This window comes from Cynara cardunculus, assembly GCF_001531365.2.
Source record: "Cynara cardunculus var. scolymus isolate 2C chromosome LG 1, CcrdV1, whole genome shotgun sequence".
In the NCBI taxonomy this organism is placed as follows: domain Eukaryota; kingdom Viridiplantae; phylum Streptophyta; class Magnoliopsida; order Asterales; family Asteraceae; genus Cynara; species Cynara cardunculus.
In genome coordinates, this window is record NC_037528.1 from 19,586,676 (window position 1) to 19,606,410 (window position 19,735).

General features: G+C 36.6%; 1 protein-coding gene across 1 annotated transcript; it reads left to right on the forward strand.

Annotated features, from left to right (window-relative positions):
* The first annotated feature begins 879 nt into the window (after positions 1-879).
* Positions 880-19,463, forward strand: LOC112521967 (Fanconi anemia group D2 protein homolog). The gene is made up of 32 exons (XM_025131031.1): positions 880-1,289; positions 1,527-1,986; positions 2,075-2,329; positions 2,461-2,673; positions 2,773-2,904; positions 3,010-3,139; positions 3,234-3,280; positions 3,355-3,456; positions 3,589-3,696; positions 3,845-3,987; positions 4,866-4,960; positions 5,049-5,127; positions 7,896-7,944; positions 8,038-8,118; positions 10,072-10,164; positions 11,166-11,269; positions 12,226-12,703; positions 13,345-13,380; positions 13,482-13,680; positions 13,763-13,896; positions 14,040-14,217; positions 14,295-14,521; positions 14,654-14,749; positions 15,577-15,669; positions 15,753-15,785; positions 15,864-15,998; positions 16,370-16,430; positions 16,493-16,548; positions 16,689-16,745; positions 16,840-16,960; positions 18,640-18,786; positions 19,444-19,463. The coding sequence occupies exons 1-32, from the start codon at positions 880-882 to the stop codon at positions 19,461-19,463; spliced, it is 4,572 nt and encodes a 1,523-aa protein (XP_024986799.1).
* Positions 19,464-19,735: the final 272 nt, after the last annotated feature.

Genomic DNA, 19,735 nt, shown 5'->3' on the forward strand with positions numbered 1-19,735 from the left:
TTATCATACCTGCCCTATAAACAGGTTGAGTTTGCCCACGGGCTAATGAACCTATTTTTTTTTATATGTTTTTAAGGAAACAAAACTTATATAAAATTACAAATGATGTAAAATAATTCAAAATACATAACAATGTACATAATTTAGGAAAAAAAATTGTTTCGAAAAATGTGGAGTATCAGTAAAGGAAATGACCAAATGAGAATATAAGGAATTAATTAATTGAGGTAATTATGTTTTTACTTTTTAGATTTATTAAAAATGTTACAATCATGAGTTATAAATACACGATAATTGACAAGCATAAAAATAATTCAATTTTATTTGTAAATTTAAACTCCAAAAGTTAATTATAAAAATGATAACCGGCCGAACAGGCCCGCCACCACTACCATTGTCACCATGGTCCCTCCTCCTCCTCCACCACCACCATCGTCACTACGACCGTTACAACCGCCACCACCACCACCACCATCACCACCATCACCATAGATATCTCGGCACCACCACCGCCATCGATGTCCCATGGCACAATCACCATCGCTGTCACCACCACTATGTTATATCTGTAGTTATCAAGTCGTAGTGTCTGTTAAGCAAAATCCATCTGTTACCTGTTAAATGGGTCATCAAAACTCTCAAAAAATTAAAAATTGGTTCTCTAAAACTTGAATGATCCAAGTTTGTTACATATTTGTAAATTTATAAAAATAATTTTGGCTTGGGGGTTCAAATGGTTTTTACTTCATGGATTATAGTGAAAAAGTCGCAAACTTTTGGCGCCATTTTGTTGCCCCATCATGTATTGGCCCCTCAATCGTCTTCTCCACCCCTACTCCGCCGTAGAGGTTTGAACTTCAACGATTCATCCACGCACAAATGGTGTTTCTTAAGAACCAGATTCCTTCCCGTAGCAAACGACCTTCCAATTCCTTCGTTTCCCCACTCTCCCACCCCTCCAAAATCCTCAAACCCACCGCCACCGCCACCGCCACCGCCACCGCCAATGTCCCCAACAACACTCTGGATATTCAAAACGACTCTGCAACACCTCAACCTCAACCAGTATCACAAGCCCTAAACCCAAGTTACCCAATTGACAAAATGGCTTCAATCCTTGCAGATGCCGGGTGTACACTAAACATCACATCGGGACCCCCTTGTATGCCTGCTGACTTACACAAGCTCCGGCACCATCTCCAAAATCGCTTTTCATCTGACTCCTCTCTCCGATCCCAATTCTTGGCAGGCTTCTCCTCTTACATTGACAAACAAAATGATCTTCGCAGGTTATTTTTTATAAATGCTTTAAGGAAGTGGTTCATGTCATTTATATTCTGTTTCCTATCATTTTCACTGCATCAAATCATATATAATAAACATTAATCAGAAGCAAAACTTGAGTATGCGATTGTAGGTTTTAGCTAGAAATCAACTATGTAAGTATGAATATGGACTCGTTGAATTTAGCATGCCAACAGCTATTTGAACCCTAATGCAATGAAAGTATAAATTTACACTTGTAGGGTTTTATTACCTTCCCATTGCGACAATTCTGGTAACCGACGACGAAGCGAGAGCTTAGTCAGGGTGCTCTTGCTGGTTCCTTCGATCCAATTAAGTATTCAGAACATGTTGCTTGAGAAGCTTCCAGAATATTTTGATAATGATAATTGTGGACCTTCTTCATCATCCACGTTGCGCCTGGATGAGGACATAGCTAGATTGATACTGAACCAGTTCCGGTGGCTTGACTTTTTAGTGGATTCTGAGGCATTTACTGAGAATGTGTTCCAAGTGTTGACAATTTGCCCTCCTCACCTGAAGAGAGAGATCATTGGATCATTGCCTGAGGTTATTGGAGACACTAACAATCAGACTGTGGTTGATTCACTTGAGAGGGTGTTGCAAGATGATTCAACCGCCACAGTTGCTGTAATTGATTGCTTCTCCAGTCTTAACTTGGATGATTTGTTGCAAGATAAGGTCATTTGGCTTACATACGTGTGTGTGTGTATATTGGTCTAGCTTGTAGACTAATTGCTAATAAATGTGGCAATTGATTATTTTGAAGGTTATATCAATAGCACTATCATGTATTCGAACGATCGAAGCGGAGAAGTTGCCGTACCTACTCAGATTTCTACTGCTTTCTGCAACACCAACAAATGCCCGGAGAATAATTTCACAGTTCCGAGAACAGTACAAGATGGTGGGAGTCTTTGATACTCGTTCAGCTCAACACAACAAATTAAAGGGAAAATCAGTCGTAAATAATGTGGAGGCTTCAGTTCTTGATGCTTTGGGGTCTAGTCTTCGTTTTAAAAGTGTACTTGAAACTCTTGCACACTTCAACTTTCAATTATCAGTTCACTTCCTCGTGACACTAAAAAATTTCTTTGCAATTGTATAACTTTGGGTTGAATCAAATAACAGCGTCCTGTGTATAAACACTCGCAGATACTATGCCAGGAAATACTTAAAGAACTCCAATGCATTGATAAACCCCGGGATCATAAGGTGATTGACATTTGGTTGCTGATGCTCATTTATAAGAACTGTGAATCTATGCAAAAGAGTGTTGAAAAGCTACTAAAGAAGAAAATCATTGAAGGCTCAATTCAGGATATTTTGTTTGAGCAATGCATTTTTGGTCACAAGGAATTGGTAAAGGTATGGTGTCAACTGCTTTCATCTGCATGAAATGAGTACTTTTGTAATTTGTGGAACTCACCCAAGCTGACATTTTTGCATCTTGTTCCTTAAATCTAGGATCACTTTTGCTCATTTTTGCTATTGTCAGAATACTTATTGGCTTGCAAAGAACAGAAGGCAAGCAAATTTGGCATTCAAATGTATACGTATCTATTTGAGGGGTTTCCTGATACTTACTCAAGACAGGAAGTAAGCTTCCGTAACAGTACTTCCTTCAGATATATGCTATTGTTTCTAAAAGGAAAGAAAGTGACTGCAATGTCTGAGGAACTGATAACTTGTGGGCACTTACAGGTCTTAGGGGCACTAGTCACCCATGTGGGTTCTGGCATTCCTTTTGAAATCAGTTCTGCCTTAGAGGCTATGGTCTTGCTAGCCTCTAGGTACTCCCAAGAGTTAATTCCAATTTGTTCTTACATAACCGGTATATTATCACTTCTTTATTGTGTATTATTCGATTCTGCATTTTTGCTCCATTATCGAAGTGTACCTGACATGTTACTTATTCTAATACGTAGGTATATTAGATTACATGGAAGGATTTAGCACTGAAAACCTTCATAAGGTTACATATATGTTTTCAGACGGTATGATTCTTGCAACTTCACATGTATTTTCACCTGGATTCTTGTATTGCAGGTATATGATGTTTTCTGCTATCTATCACGATCTGTGTGGTCTGATACTGAATCCTTTGGGTCATCTATTGCAAATGAACTCTTCATGATCGTTAGGAAGCAGGTAAAAACTGATTGTTAGTTTCCTATATATCTCCCAGATCATTGTTTTTGTAAACCTGTTCCTGAAGCTTATACATTCCATGTTAATAGATGATATCTGGCAGAGGTTAGAAATGACTGTTTGAACTGGCAGGTCAGTAATCCAGAATTCAAGCACAAGAAAATGGGTCTAATTGGAACCTTGAAAATATTGTCCCATCTTGGAAACACAAATAATACATCCAATTCACCTTCGTCACAGGTAAGAGTAGTCTTAACAAGTACATATTCTGCTTATTCTTAAGTCCCAAGCTGGAAAAGTCCAGTTGCTTATTATAATCAGAGAAGGCATTAAATTTATCACTAATTTGTGATTTTCTATGTTCACTCCTTGGGATATCTCTGTGTAGAAGTTGAACTATGAGGAAGCTCTAGAACTGCTGAGAACATCTCTGGACTCATGCCAACAGTTGCCTGTGTCGTTAATTCTCTTTTATGATGAACTATCTGCCATTCTTGATTCAAAAACTCTTCATCCAGCAATCATGGAACGGTGAGTTATATGGTGATAAATTAATGATATGCACTCTTAGAGTCACAGTAGACGGTCTACCGCATATTTAGTTTTTTGATGGTAACCTTATATTGTGGAAAACCAAGAAGTAGGATGTGGTCTCACTATCAAATGCTAGGGCTTATTAACAAGCAATGGTTCAAAATGCTAGCGAGCTAAAATGGATTTTATGATTGGCACACGATTCAGTTGATTCAGTGGAGTTATGGGCAAGCAAGAAGTAGGATGTGGTCTCACTATCAAGTGCTAAGCAGAATATCGAGCAATTGCTTGAAATGCTTGTGAGCTAAAATGGACTTGATGCTGACACGTGACATGAGCTGTGAGATTCAGCTGGTTCGTTCAAGTCATACAGTGATAATTAGGCAACTATACAAATCAGGAAACAACCGCTCTATCTTTTGAAGTATGGGACAGGTCTGCGTACGTCCCATCCCCTAGACCCTGCTCTCGAGCGGCATATACTTGGATTGTTTGGTGACATATCTTCAAGAATCTTATGTTCCATCAGTGAACAATACATATTGAGATTGTTTGCCACTATGTTCCTGAGAAGATGGCAAGCATTTCTCGTTAACCTTTGTCTGTCAAGCCAAATGGATTTCACGATCAATTGGTCACATGTTAACATAAAACTCCTTTGAAGTTCTCAGATTAACCCTGTAATGGCAAATTGGACATGTTTATTTTATATGCTCCAACTTGAGGAGTGTTAGAGATAAGTTATCTTTGTTTTAATGTCTTATCTTGTTCATGCTTATTCTTATGTAAGCAATATATAAGACACTGTGACTAATTAATGGAACACACAATTTCTCCAAAAGATATTATAAAATATCAACTATTCTTGTGTGCAGGGTTGGCCAACTTGTCGGAGAGTTTGAATCCATGTTCCTGTCTGATCTAGAAAATGGGACTTTATCCGCTTCTGACTTGTATTGTGGTCTAGAAGGTGAGTCACAGGGATGCGTCTTCATTGCCTCCAAACGAATGGGTTTTAGTAAACAACTTTAATTCGTATTATTTTTCCTGTCATGCAGGGGAGCTATGGATGAACTTGGATGGAGATATATCTCCAATTTGCATGAACATATTGCCACTGGCTTCCTCATCATCAAGGTAATATTATTTTTCATCTTTTGAATCTTGTTCTACACGTCACTGTAGGAACCATTAAGCTTGTCTCTAGAAACTTAAAAGCTGACTGAATGAACTTCTAAGTTCACTCGGTAATATTTGGTAAAAGGAGTCATTAGTTGAAAACTAAAGATGAAAATCACCATGTGAAGCAATTAGGGTTAGCAAAATCCTAAGAGTTTTGGATCTTAGGTGATGCTCCCAAATCCACCGTCTGTGGATCTGAGACATGTTTATCTTTGAACGAGACTTTTGAACTGAATAACATTCAAGAAATATGGAGAACAATTATAACCACGCCAGGACATTCGTCCAGGGAGTAGCCTCCAAGGATCACGTTAGTCGTGTTCGAGAGAATGCCTATACATATAATGAGAGCATACATTATATGTATGCATCTTGTAGAGAGAGATCTATGCCTTGTGTGTGGTTGATAGTATGCACACACACACACGTGTATATATATGTGTGTGTGTGTCTGTGTGAAACTAGGGAGGCAATGAAGTTGTATCCTTTTGTCTTTTATGGTGGTTACACCATCACAAGCAATCTAAACAAGATTAGAAAGTAATTCTAACTTTAAATATAACTAGGGTTACTAATCCGAAACCTAAAAGAACCTTACTTTGCAACATAATTGAATAAGAAAAACAAAAATCTGATCTTTGGTACTCAAGCAGGATCATTCACTTCTTATATTCTGACAAGACATCAGTGACGTGTGGAACAACTGACAAAACTTTGTTTGCCTAAGAGCATCTCCAATGGAGGTTCTTATAAGAACCCCCTTTTTGTACTTTTTGTTGCCAACTCATCTCCAACTCATCTAATTAAGAACTCTCTTAAAAAAGTCTACAATGGTAGTTCTTATAAGAACCTCCTTTTTGTGGTCCCGTTGATTCTTTCAACATTAATAATTATTATATTAATATATATTAATAACTATAAAATCAAGAAAATAAAATAAAAAATAAGGAAAATGTTACTTCTCACAAACTTCATGGTAAGAACCAAGTTTCTTGTTCAAGCACCTAGAGGGCATGAGTTTCTTATAAGATCCTCTTCACAATGGTAGTTCTTACAAGCCACTATACTTTTTGCTAATAAAAACCTTGCATTGGAGAAGCTCTTAGGGGCTGTTTACCAACACTTATCCGGTAAGCGCTTACCGGTAAAATCCAACACTATCACTTATCATGTAAGATTTTAGTCAACAAACGGCATCATATGCAACAATTTACCGGGTAAGCGCTAACTGAGGTGTCCTTGCCTTGCTCTTACCGGGTAAGATTCTTGGTCCATGCCATATTCATCCGGTAAGGTAATGTGACTTGGTACGTGAATAAGCGTTTGGTGAATTTCTTCTTTAGCAGCAACCAAAGAAGTTAAATTGGGAGCCTGGTCACGAGCAAGAAGGAAAAACAAAGTAGAAAAACAAAAAAAAAGGTTGCCAAACTGGTGTGCCAGTAGGGTCAACTAATTTTTTTAAAGCACCAAAAGTGCAAGGAAAACAAAAGGTATCCAAATATCCAATCAATATGACAGGGTAGCTAGGTAGTGGATGGGCGTCATACTATTTGTTAGGAAGTATGTCCTTGATGGCTTGACATCTTGGCAGAGGTTGGTATGCTTGATACTGATAGTCAGGTAGGCAAGTGAATAAAGCTGTGAAACAATGTAGGCATGAGAGCTGAATGTTTATGAGACCTGATAATCGAAGTGACCTTGAAGCTTTTTGATGGTGGAACAGTTTATGGTGGTAAACATACATCTGGCTCGCTTGCATTTAGAACCTCATATGGATGCAGCAATAATTCTCAATCACTGGATTCTGTTGATAATTAGTCAACACTCAAATGATGGCCTTCTTTACACTTTCATGGCCAGTTTCTGCATATAATTGAAGCCAATAGCAATGCTTGAGTTGGACTTGATTATCGGGCATGGTGTAGGATAAAATAGATACTGTGAATTGAGCAGACGCTGATACGGGATACTCTAAACAAGAATAGAAGAGCCTGGAGGTTGGATTACTGGTCATGAGGTTAGACGAGTAGCATAACCTAAAACAGGATCTAGAGTTGTAGAGTGAGGCGCGATGCAATCAGATTATGGTGAAGCCCTAGAGACCGTTCCTTACTAGGCTTTTTACTGTTGTAAGGTATAGGAGGTTTTGGCACTATCGATTGGCATCAACATCGACGACAGAAGGCTGATGATTTAGAGAGGCTAGGGTTTGGTTATCAGAGCCTTGACTCTATCATGTTAAAGAGTCAAGTAAAAATGATGTCTGCTGGATACACCATACATAGTACATTAGATGGTTACATGTCTAAAAATATGACATTCGTAAAATATAAGTATTACTGCATCTTACAAAATATACAGATGCAAGTAATTGGCTTCAAATAGGTAATTGTCAAAGGATGCTATTCTCCGAATCCTTGATTATTTCACCTCTTTATTGCTCTATGATCGGTTTTGTTATTAATCTACTGCAACTGGTTTGTGACAGCAACCTTGTATATGCCATTCACAGCTCATTGTGGGATTATTGGATTAATCTCCCAACTAAGCAGTTGTGGGATTGCAATTGTAGTTCTTGTTTCTTAACAAAATTGCCTTGACCACTACAATGGAACTTTCTTTTGACCAAAGCCATCCATGTTCTTTAAATCTATTCTTTTTTATAGGATTTTTTTATCCTTATGCATCTGTTTTCTATGGATCACAAGATTCTTACTGTGCAGGTCAACATCACTACAAACTCTTCCTGCTAACTTCCGTTTGCTTTCTGTGGTAGGCGCATTTAAAAAAAAATACAACTCTTTGTTAACCTCATTTCTGCATGATGATTTCAGTTTTCTGTTTGATATCTAATTCTCTATCCAGATGGAGAGGTTGGGAAATCAGGGATCTCTTGGAGGAATTGACGCACTTCTTGGTTGTCCTATACATCTTCCATCTTCTAAGGTTAATTTCTAGGATCTTTCCGATTTTTCACTTCTACTTTTTATAGTATATTAGTGCCTTAAAATTTAGAACATGCATTAATGTACATTATAATTTGAGTTGTTTATTAAAGTAATTTGATTTTAATTAACTTGCTCATATGAGAGAGCATGGTTAAAAATACTTTGAAGTTTAAGAAAACTCAAAAATGATAAACAAATAGCAATTCAATGTAAAGTAGCATGGAAATATCGCATTAATACAAGTCAACCTGCTTTAGTTATATAATTATATTAGGAGTTAAGACTTGTGTGAAATCTGTTATTTCTGGAAATTGATGTCCAATTACCATTTTAGCTACCTTTTTCCTTTTTTGACCCCTGTAGGTGGAATTCATGATATACTTGCATAGAGCTGACCCTTGGGAACCCTGTTTGGAGAGGGGTTTATTTTTCTTCTAAGATTCTCTATAGTAAGTTTATGTGCCCAACTTGGTTTTCAAGTTGGAGAATTTACAAAGCTGTTGCTGTTGTTGCCTATTGCATCTTCTATTAGAGAGTGGTCATAAAATGGCATATGGCAAGAGGGGAAGCTAGACAAAGGCATATCCACCAAAATCTATCATAGATAATCAAGTTCACTTGTGAAAATAATCTCCGAGTAAATTGTTATCACTTATTCCATGGCAATATTTCTAACCTAAGTGTTTTATGGCAGTACCTACCTTCGAATTTCAGCATTCCGTTCTATAAACATATTTTCTATCTTGCACTTTTTAGAGACACTTTAGCGGAGAATGTTGCTTGTAGGGAATGTCGCATCTAGAAACCAAAAAAGCTATGAAAACACCAAGAACCATGTTAATCTCAGTACTATATATAGCGTAATTTTATCATTATTAACCTGAAGTTCAGTCTTGAGTTTAACTAGATAAATAGCTTCCACACCATCTGTTCATCAAAGATGGGTTAGTGACTTCCTCATTATTGTTACTGAAGGTATTATTTGACTAAATTATTCAAAACAACCATATAGCATCACCATGAAATGAACATGGAAATGATCATTATGCCAAAGTGAAAATGAAGTTGTATAACTATAACTTTTGAACAAGAAAATCTTACCAATGACTTCCTTTGCTCAAGCAAACACAATTTTGCCAATGTTGAACATGCTTAGCCATGGAGGTGACCTGAGTTATAGTTCTACTAGCTGCCATTGCTGCTTCGTCCCCCCCCCCCCCCCCCCCCCCAATTTAAACTAGTATTAGAAGTTTGGAACGCTACCTATACATATCCGTATGAGATTTATAGATTACATGTACTATTAATTTATGTTTTTAATATTAGTTTCATTATTTACTACAACTTCTTTTTCCATAACAATCTTGCGACACTTGTCTTTCGTATGTTAAGAAAATTATCCGTTGCATGGAAATTTGAATTTAACTATGAAAATGAGTGTAAGAACAGTTATGCTTATTGAATATAATCTATTTTAGCTCGAACTAATACATAATATCTCACAAATATCTATGGTTGAACACCACAAACACTTGCAACTAAAACAAAATATCATAGTACATTTGATCAAGCTAACTCTATTAGAGGGTTGATTGTAGATTTGAATATCTTCTCTAGATGTTAATCCGACATGTACATTTTTTTGTCTTGAAGTTGAAAAATCTGGTCATATATTCAAGATTTTTTTGTTGGGTACTCAATTCTAGATATTTTATAAGTGTAAGGTTATGCACAACTTGTCTCCACCATTTGCAAGAGTGTGTAACATATTTGAATCATGTTTTTATGGTTAACATTTTTAATGAACTTCATAGAACATCAATTGCTGATGATGAAATTAACTCACTTTGTTCTATAATGAAGCAAGCTGATACATTTGCCTTTTGCTCTTATTTCATCAAACATGCCACACCGACGATTTACTAATACTTTCTTGCTATTGTTTTTGTAGCTCTTCTTGGCATCTTGGCAGTCACTCAATGGAAAGCAGAAACATGTTGTGTGCCTCTCTCTCTATTATGCAATTAATTGGATCAGAGAGCTAGTAAGTTTTGATGTTTGATGTCATTGACCGAACAAATTATTTCAAAAATCGATCATCATACTTTGTTATTAGTTTTGACATGATGGCAAACTTAATTGAATTTTATTTGGGAAAGGGATTGTAAGATTCACTGAGACAAACACTTTAAAGAAAGACGGGAAGCGTTAAGGTCATTAGTGTGTCTGTTTGATCTCACAAGAAAACGTCCTTTGGTTTCATGGTTATGTATATCCTTGTGAAGAAGTATCAGTGAATGGAGGAAAAAGGAAAGTATGGGCAACCTGCCACTACTGGTTCACTTTGTGATTGCTGAGGAATTGCCTGCGATTGTTTATTACTGAATTTTTTAACATGGTCACTTGATACACATGCAATAGCCACTTCCACCAACACCATGCTCTACCAGGGCAATGAATGACCATCTCTCACTCTAAAATTACTTTAAGTTGCAAACCTAAACCTCTCAAAAGTGACAACACAGGATTTATGTTGTTGCTTTCACCCTTCACCAATCTTAGAAACATCAAATGCCATTTGTTGCAGTCAAGTTACTCATAGAACTTCTGAAGTGCTCCCTTTTATGCAGGCCCTCGAGGATAATAGATTTGTTGGGGTTTACTTCAGAAAAAGGGTCTGAAAGGGAGAAAGGGTTCAAGGATTTCGTAACAAATATGAAGAATGGATATGAATGCTAAATAATAGTGGGAGTAAAAATCACAATATTGTGTTAATTCATGAGATATAATGGTATTCAAAAGTCCAGTGGGATCATAAATTACTGATGTTTATTTTAAAAATGTAGTTGATTGTTACAGAAGGTTTTTGTTGAGTGTTCTTGCAATATGTTTTATTATGCACTAACAATTTTAAAAAACAAGAAAATTCTTTGTTCACATGACAAACCAAGTGTGACTGTCAATTCTAAAATATAAATATAATGAAATGCAGGCAATGGGTTATATTATATTTGCTTATATGACATTTTTTTTTATCTCAAATAGCTTAATGCCTTTGGTAGACAACTTGCTGGAAGTTTTGACTGCGTAAGCCAAGCTACAAAGGAAGATACAGTTGCCAAGATCTTAAAACGCTTGAGAAACCTTGTGTAAGTTGAAGTGCAATGTTACATGCAAACAGAAAATGTTCATAAGTTATTTGAAATTTTCTTATTTGCAGCGTTCAGTTTACACCTTTTCACTCTTTTATTCATTTTGTCCAATAATATATGAAATATTTGATAGCCTTTCATGAGTGTTTTAACTAGTATTACTTGTCTAAAGCGCCCATCAATAATAGCAAAGAACTTGTGGACCAATATCCGCACCATTGCAATCAATCCCACATCTTCTGAAACTAAATAATTTTTCAACATATATGATCATATATGTTTGAGGTATCTTTTAAATAAGTCAAATGCACACGGAAATGCATGCTGTGAATGGCTTGCCTTCATATGGATGACATGATGGTCATCATCTTTGCCTGGCATCCGGCTGTTCACTACCACAGTGACTTGTTGGGGTGCCGTAACAATTATGTTGCAAACATATGTAACAAGACCACTTCCACCATTTATGTATAGATTCTTCTCTATTTGTAGTTGAAAGCTCTTCTTTGTATATATTTTTTCTCTGGACCTAAGACGGGAAATGGCTAATAAAATAGCTTGAAAGTTGCTGCAAGTTGAACCTTTTTTGTAACTGACTTTTTCTTGTATCTCATTGAATTTGTGAAATTTCTTTTGCGTGGACATGCTGACCAATATTTTTGAATATGTGCAGCATTTACCTGTGCTCATGCTATTTGTTACCATCTTTTAAATGCTCTGGTGTTTGTTTAGATTAAGTAGTGCACTTTATGGAATTTGAAAATTTGAGTGATAATGAAAGTATGTAGTTTATCTGTTTGATTTGGGCTGTGAATATTAACGACAAATGCCTGACATTTAACTTATTAATCCTGCACATTATATTCAATTTCAGTTGAACAAGGAAAACAGCCTGTTTCGGAGTGATCCTCTTATTGTTGTAAAGAGTTGACAAATATTCTCTTATCATGCAGATTTCTAGAGAGCTTGTTGAATAATTTTCTCAAAGAGTGTCCTCTAGTGTTACCTGAGCTCTACCTTCATGCTGAGCTCTCCTCAGCTTCCTTTCCAGGCCAGCCTACTCGTATTGGAGGGAACATGGAACAAAATAGAATGAAGCAAGGTTCTTCCCAAAGCCGCAAGAGAAAGGATAAAAAATCCTCAAAGGCATTGAAAACTTCTGACACCCAAGGAAATAGCACCACTCAGCTTACAATTTTCGAGACGTGGAAGAAAGCGGGTGCAATACAAAGCAAAGATGTCAATGAAAATTCTACTGGCATGCCATCTAAAAACAGCCCAACTGAGGCAGTGGTTTGTTCTACAAGCAACTCCAATGAATCAGTAGATACTGATATTGAGATTTCTGAAGCTGTTAAGCTTCTTGAAGCTCAAAGATACAAATTTAGACCTCTTTCTGTTAGCTGTTTCTCCATTTTGTCATATTCAGAGGTCAATTATCTATCTCTATTCAGTGATCTTAGTATGTGTTCTATTTGTTTAATCATTGAGCATGAGGTCTGGGATTTTGTGTAACTATGATTCTGGTGTCTGTGGCTAGCTATATGACTAAATACATCATTCAAGGTTTCTGTGAGTCAGCCTAGAGAATATACACACTTGTTCACATGTCCATATGTGTATGTGTGTGTATACATTTATATATGTATGTGCACTTATACATGTATATAGGTTTGTATATTCATGTCCATGTATACATGCATATGTCTATACACGCATACATATATGTAGATAATACTTGTGCATTTGTATACACACACACATACATATTCACGTGTGTCCGTAGATATGTACATATAGAAATCTATATTCATATATGCACATGAAAAAAGAACTAAAGCTAGACACTTTCTTTTCTTTTCTTTCCTTCTTGAGAGCATGCAGATTTTTTTCCTTCTTATCTAGTCTCAGGTTCCAATGTACCTTGGAGATTATGTGCATGATATGCATCCACTGATATACCTGTTTGATTGAATGGTTTGGAAATTAGTGATGGTTTATATTTTTGGATAGCTTTCTTGAGCAGGATCTCAAACTGTCAAATATACCTGCTTGATGTTTTTTAAATGCAGGATCTTCATTCTTGTTGTGCTGACCGCACGTGTGAGGTATGCCTTTTTAGATTGCACATCTGCATGCTATATCCTCACTTTTCTGGCATTGATCGTATTGCCACATAATTGTTTTTCATGTGAATTTCTTATTCTAGTTACCTGTGTATCTTTACCTTCTCCGCGATCTTCATAGCAAGCTAGAAGATTTTAGTCCCAAACCAACGTCATCCAGATCGTTGAGCACTCCTCCTGGTGTAAATGGAATAACAACAGTTGAATTTGTAAACAAGATTCACACATTGTTTCCGACTCTGAGGAGACACCTGGATTCTGCTATATCATTACTTGAACATGGTAAGATTCTAACATTAAAGAATTGACTGACGTTCAGTAGGGATTTGAAGTATTCTTTTATCTTACAAAGAAGTACTTTTAGGTTCTGAAACTTGTCAAGCACACTGGAAGGATCAATCTTCCATGGCTGGTAATCCAGAAATACCTAAAATGGTAGTTTCTGTACCCTGTGTTTCGAGTTTAGTTGTCAAAGAGACACTTTATTGCTTCAGCAAGGTACCTACTGCCCTCCTCTCCTCAGACTCCTATATGCTATTACAACCTTCCACTGGGTTTTGAAGCTATGGCATTTTCATGATTTGCCGTCTTTCTTCATGTTATCATCCTTTTCTGTTCTTTCCCTTTTGGATCCAGCACAGATGTTGACCTGTCCAGATTTTATACTGATAAAACAATCAGTTCTCTTGGATCTGCTCAAGTCTTTCCAGCCCAAAAAAGTCCCTGATACTGTAGGCACAAAGTCTTTATCATCAACAGGAGGCATAGATTGCTTATATGGTGGTGTTTATGCTTTCCTAGAAGGGGTTCTGGATGCGGGTATGGTTTCTTCTCATTTCTTCTCCTGTTGGTAGCTTATAGTAGGGTTCTTATTACCTTGCGATATCATTTTGCAGCACTCTGCTTCTCATTTATGCTTGCTTCAGAAGTGGTACTGGCAATGGAGTCCGTAGTTATCTCTCTCCAAAAAATCCTTGACAAACCTCTGGAGGGAACTGGTAAACATACACTGACCACCATTCAGGAACTCCTTGCCACTTTGCGCAGCAAACTCAGCTCTTCTGCTCAGAAACTATTGAGTCACAACTGGCATAATGACATTGAAAATGGTTGGAAAGGAAAAGTAAATTTCTATGTTGTCCCTCGATCTTATGAAAGTCCTTTAATTGAGGCTATGATTCTTTCCATCTTATTGTTTTTAATTTTCTATTATTAATTGTACTTTCAATGCTTCCGCTTCTCCTGTATCTTGCAGGGGGAAATGGTTCAGAAGATCGTCCACATTTACTTGGAAAATTGCGAGTCCACTTCTCAATCACTGGAGGAACTTGCATGCTCTATTTTGCCTACAGTGAGTATTATACAAGTTTTCTACATGTTTATACAATAAGTGAGTTGGTGTAAGGGAGATGAACTTCATTATCTTTATTTTATGTCTGTGAGACTGTCCCCTTTCAGTGCTGATGAGAACCTAGTTGAACAGCAGTAACATAGGTGTCCCGTCCAGTTGGTATTAAGTGGTTTCGAAATTCTGTCATCCACCAATAACTAAACATGTGTTAATTTTTCTGGGTGCCACAGGTTCTCTATGCCCAAGTTCTTATGTCGTTACCGAATCACCTACCTTGAAAAAATCATAGACGGTCTTACAATATTTTTCTCTCTTGTCCTCTTGTTTTTACTTACTTAAACCAAAAACTGTTACAAGGCCAAAAATCCTACTGAATTTTTTAGGACATTTAGTGCTAGTCAACCGCTCTGTTTCTTGGGGTGGAACCGTGGAGGTCAGGTTTTGGTACATCCCGCAGACCCGCCCTCAGGTGGGATATATAGGGCTTGTTTTGTTTGATTTGGTTTATACTGCATAGTCAACCTATTTATAAACATCTGTACATTGTCCAACTTAATATTTAACTTTGGGCCAGAAGCACTTACAGACGATATCAAAAAGAAGATATAGATAATACTATCAGAGTATACCATTTTCCGAACATTATGATTAGTTAGCACATATGGTTTTCACCATTTATAGAATGATACTGTAGCTTGAATACTTGCTCTTGAAATGCAAATTCTAAACTATCCAGCAAGAGTTTAATGATTCACGCAAATAACAAATTAGCCCTCCAATTTAATGTTTCTTAAAGCAGTTCTTTTGTGCTTTGTTTGTGGTGTCAGGTATCCTCTTCCAGCAGAACAACAGTGGAGGAATATAGCCATGGTTTTACTACTCTTTGTTCCTCAACTTTTGCTGTGTGGTATAGGGAGTTGGTAGGCATTTTCTCTTGTCCTTTAAGAGTGATGTTTTAATGCTTCTCATAGAAGTTGCTAATAAAAGATTATTTGATTTGCAGCATGAGCAGAACCTCACTATACTTCGCATGTTGGTAAGGCATGTTTTTTTTACTATTTCCAACAATCATACATGAAGCTATGAGGGTTAACAATGTAACATCTTACATTAGGTTAAAGAAGCTGGTCAAATAAATAAATCAAAAGTCAGTTCTCAGCCAGAAGAGGTGCAGCTACTTATGGAGAAGCTCCATCGATCTGTAAATGTGGTTGTATCTTTGATAAATCTTTGCAGGATCCATGGCAAGGTACCTACTAAGCAGGACTAATTTTAGGTTGCATTTGGTACACGGACGGGACTGGCAGGATTGGACTCGCGAGAGTGAATTAGGCTGGTGAAAGAATCGTGGAAGGTTTTAGGGGTTTAATTTGAGACGAACAGTTTAGTAATCACCAAACTTGTCTCATCTCCTTGTTTTTGTTCCATCTATTTTGGTGGGACCGAAAAAAATGTATTTTTGTCCCACTCAGTTTAATCCCAGTCTAATTGTCGCCCTAAACATGAGACAACAAGTTTTTGTTCTGTCCTGCCATGTACCATCCCACATACCAAACACACCGCTCTTTCACTGCTTCAGGTTATGTAATCTTAAATTCTTGATATAAAACTATAATGTAGGTTACTGTTCGCACAATGGCTGTCAAGTATGGTGGGAAGTTTGTTGATTCCTTCCTAAAAGGTATGTGGTAAATCATGTGATGTTTTGTGACTGATGGTTACTGAAATTTGAGTTTTCTGCAGTTTTTGAGTTCCTAGAAAAGCACTTTCAGGGACACAAGCCGCTTATCATTCAACTGGTAAGGCATTTTTCGTGCTTGTAGTTTATAATGGTTTGGGACCAAGTGGATTAGAAATCATAATGCAGTTATCATTCTTGGAAACTATACCAGGTGGTTTGAACCAAACTAAAAAAATAAATGCTTTATGGCCTTTTCAGTTTAAAGACTTTCAGAAAGGAACAAGAACGATACAAACCTTATGTTCAGAAGCAAAGGTACATTTGCAGGTTCAAATTGTTATCATTAAATTATTCACCCCTTAACCATTCATTGACGTCTATTCAATCTTCTTTTTTTGTATATCGGAAGGGCTCGAAACAAACCAGTATCACCAGTAAAATTCCTGCTACCAAGAGATCTTTGGAACGCTTCTTGTTTCGTGTTAAGGCCCTTCTTCACTCTTCATCAAATGGATGCACCTTCTGGATGGGTATGTAATGTAGCTCCTGCTTTAATTCTTCTCTTTTTTTCGTTTGAAGTATATAATATATATACACACATATATAGGAGCGGTTATGTGAGAACCACAAAAATATTGAAAACTGGAGAACGTGTACATTTATTGATGCATTATACACTAATGAATTTTAGGTATACTTGCATACATAATAGATATGTATTGATGAATAATTATTGACAGAATACATATTTTGATAGTATGCATGCATCAATGAATATACAAGTTCTCCGGTTCTCAATTTTGTTGTGGTTCTCATATGAACCTAATCCTACACACATATATATACGGAAAATATTCACGCACTTCTCACCTTTGATGAGTTTGAACCCTTAGACCTCCTGGGAGGACACGCTGTACCGGTAACCCATGTACAGATGGGCCAATAACCCTTTGGTCCTGCTTAACTACTTGAAGCATACTTTGATCACCCATTTGAATTGTTCTTGAGATTTTAAGTTGGTATATTTCCTACTTCCTGCTTCAGTTAGATTTTCACCTGTTCATTTATGTCCTCGAAAACCCTTTTGGTTATGGTGTTTGTAGTAAACTCATTATGTTGTAGATGTTGTAGTTTGTTAGGCTAAATATAGTATAAAGAAGGCTAAATATATAAAGTCATCACTTAACTTACATGATTTCTTCGCTTGTACATCTGAACTAAAAAATTATCACTTGCATATGTAAATCTTGATAATTATATTAATAACATCCTTGTAATTCAACTGATATGAGGTATTACAAATTTAAGGGCTGAATAGTTGATGGTTTATCGCTTCACAAGCAACGACCTCTTTTCCGTTTTATTGACTAATTAAGCTCGCCAATTTTGAATTTCTTATTCTTAATTTTGGACAACAATTACACGAAAATAATGTAATTGATATACTTATTTGAATCTAAGTATGTCATTGAATATTTTTCCTCAAAAGTATGCAGTGGTGACCACCTTTTATGCTTTGTGTAAAAAGAATTCATGAAAAGGCGTGCCATGGTGGCCGTTGTGGTGTGTTGTGGTATGTTGTGGCACAAGCTTATCTCTGACGTTGAGTTACCCTTATGCATGGCATGGTCCAATGCGAGGTTTTTTGTAAGTGTTATTTGATTTTTTTTTCTTTTAGTTTTTTAACCTTTTCCGTGTTTTACTTTTTAGTATATACCTTATATGATCTCATATCAGAGTAATAGTAGAAAACATGTGTATAAGTAAATATATATATATATATATATATATATATATATATAGGCGAAGAATCGTGTGAGAAGGAGAGCTAAGATGAGAACCGTAAGAAGGGTCTGGATCATCTTTAATATCAAATCCACTCATAAATCGTGCTTGATACGGAGATTGATCGGGTGCATCTCATTCAAGGGTGGAGGTCCTTTATTACGCTTCTCATCTTTAACTCTTCTACTCACTGGAACCCAACCCTATATATATATATATATATATATATATATATATATATATGATATACATATTTACGACCATCAGTCATGCCTTGAAAAACGTAGTGGCTCCCAAGGGTTGAGACTCGACCCCACTGCCACACCTCACATTATTTAGCAACTACTTGAGACATAATTCAATAGTTTTCATTTTGCCATTTACGCCATTAATCCATCTTATTCTTTAAATGATATTTTGACAGGCAACTTGAAACACAAGAATTTGATAGGAGAGGTAGTGAGCTCTCAAGCATATATAGACGATCCAGATGAAAATAATGCACAAGATTTTTTTGAGGATCAAATAGTAACAAATGTTGAGGAGGAGGATGATGATGGTGGTGGTGGTGGTGGTGGTGGTGGTGGTGGTGATGGTGGTGGTGATGATGATGGAGAAGCCGAATGAATCCTCAGAATGCAACTATTTTTGATAGAAATGAAGGCTCTTCATGGATGCTGAAGAACCTGTTACGTAACTGGAGGACTTCATGCCTCTCTCGTTACAACAAAATCGATTGACACATTTCAAAGTTCATACAACAATTCTCGAGAATCTTAACTTTTTTATGGTGCAATTTATAATTCTTTCATAATTTATCAACTTTATTTACTTCAAAAGAAGCTCTCAAAAGTTTTCCATTTTATGAAAGATGGTTGTATGTATATAACGCAGCAAATGAGCCAAGTAAAGTACAAGGGCTGAATGTGTAAAATATTGAAACATGAAATTCAGGGGCTGATGTATAAATATTCAAAGTTTAGGGACTAAACTGAAACTGGCCTTGATACTTTTCAAGTTTCAAATTAGAACGTGGGCAGGGAAAACCGTCGAAAGAAGCGGGGATCTCCCGCAGATTCTCAATGACAGAAAATGCGAGGGTTGTTTAACTAAATTAACCCCTAAAAAATTTAAATTATACAAATATCCTATAAAATATTATATTTTCAAAAATAGCCCCTATTTAGTATCATACGTTGTTTGGTGCATATGTTTTTTTTTCTTAAAGGATTAGGGTTTGATGGTTGATGAGACATCACGGTCTGGAGGTTACTTCGGGCTGACCCTTACGCACCAAGGGGTGAGTGGGGCGTAAAAGACCCACCGGTCAGTCCCCGGTTTCCAAACATATCTTGACCAAATTTCGTTTCTTTTCAATACAACATTTATCTTATTTTGTTTTTTTCTTCTCAATCTCACTATATAAACAATCTAATTTTTTTTTATTAACCTGGATATCCAATCCGCTATGCGAGCCAACTGATCACATAGTGACCACCTGCTTTGCAAATAACTCAGAG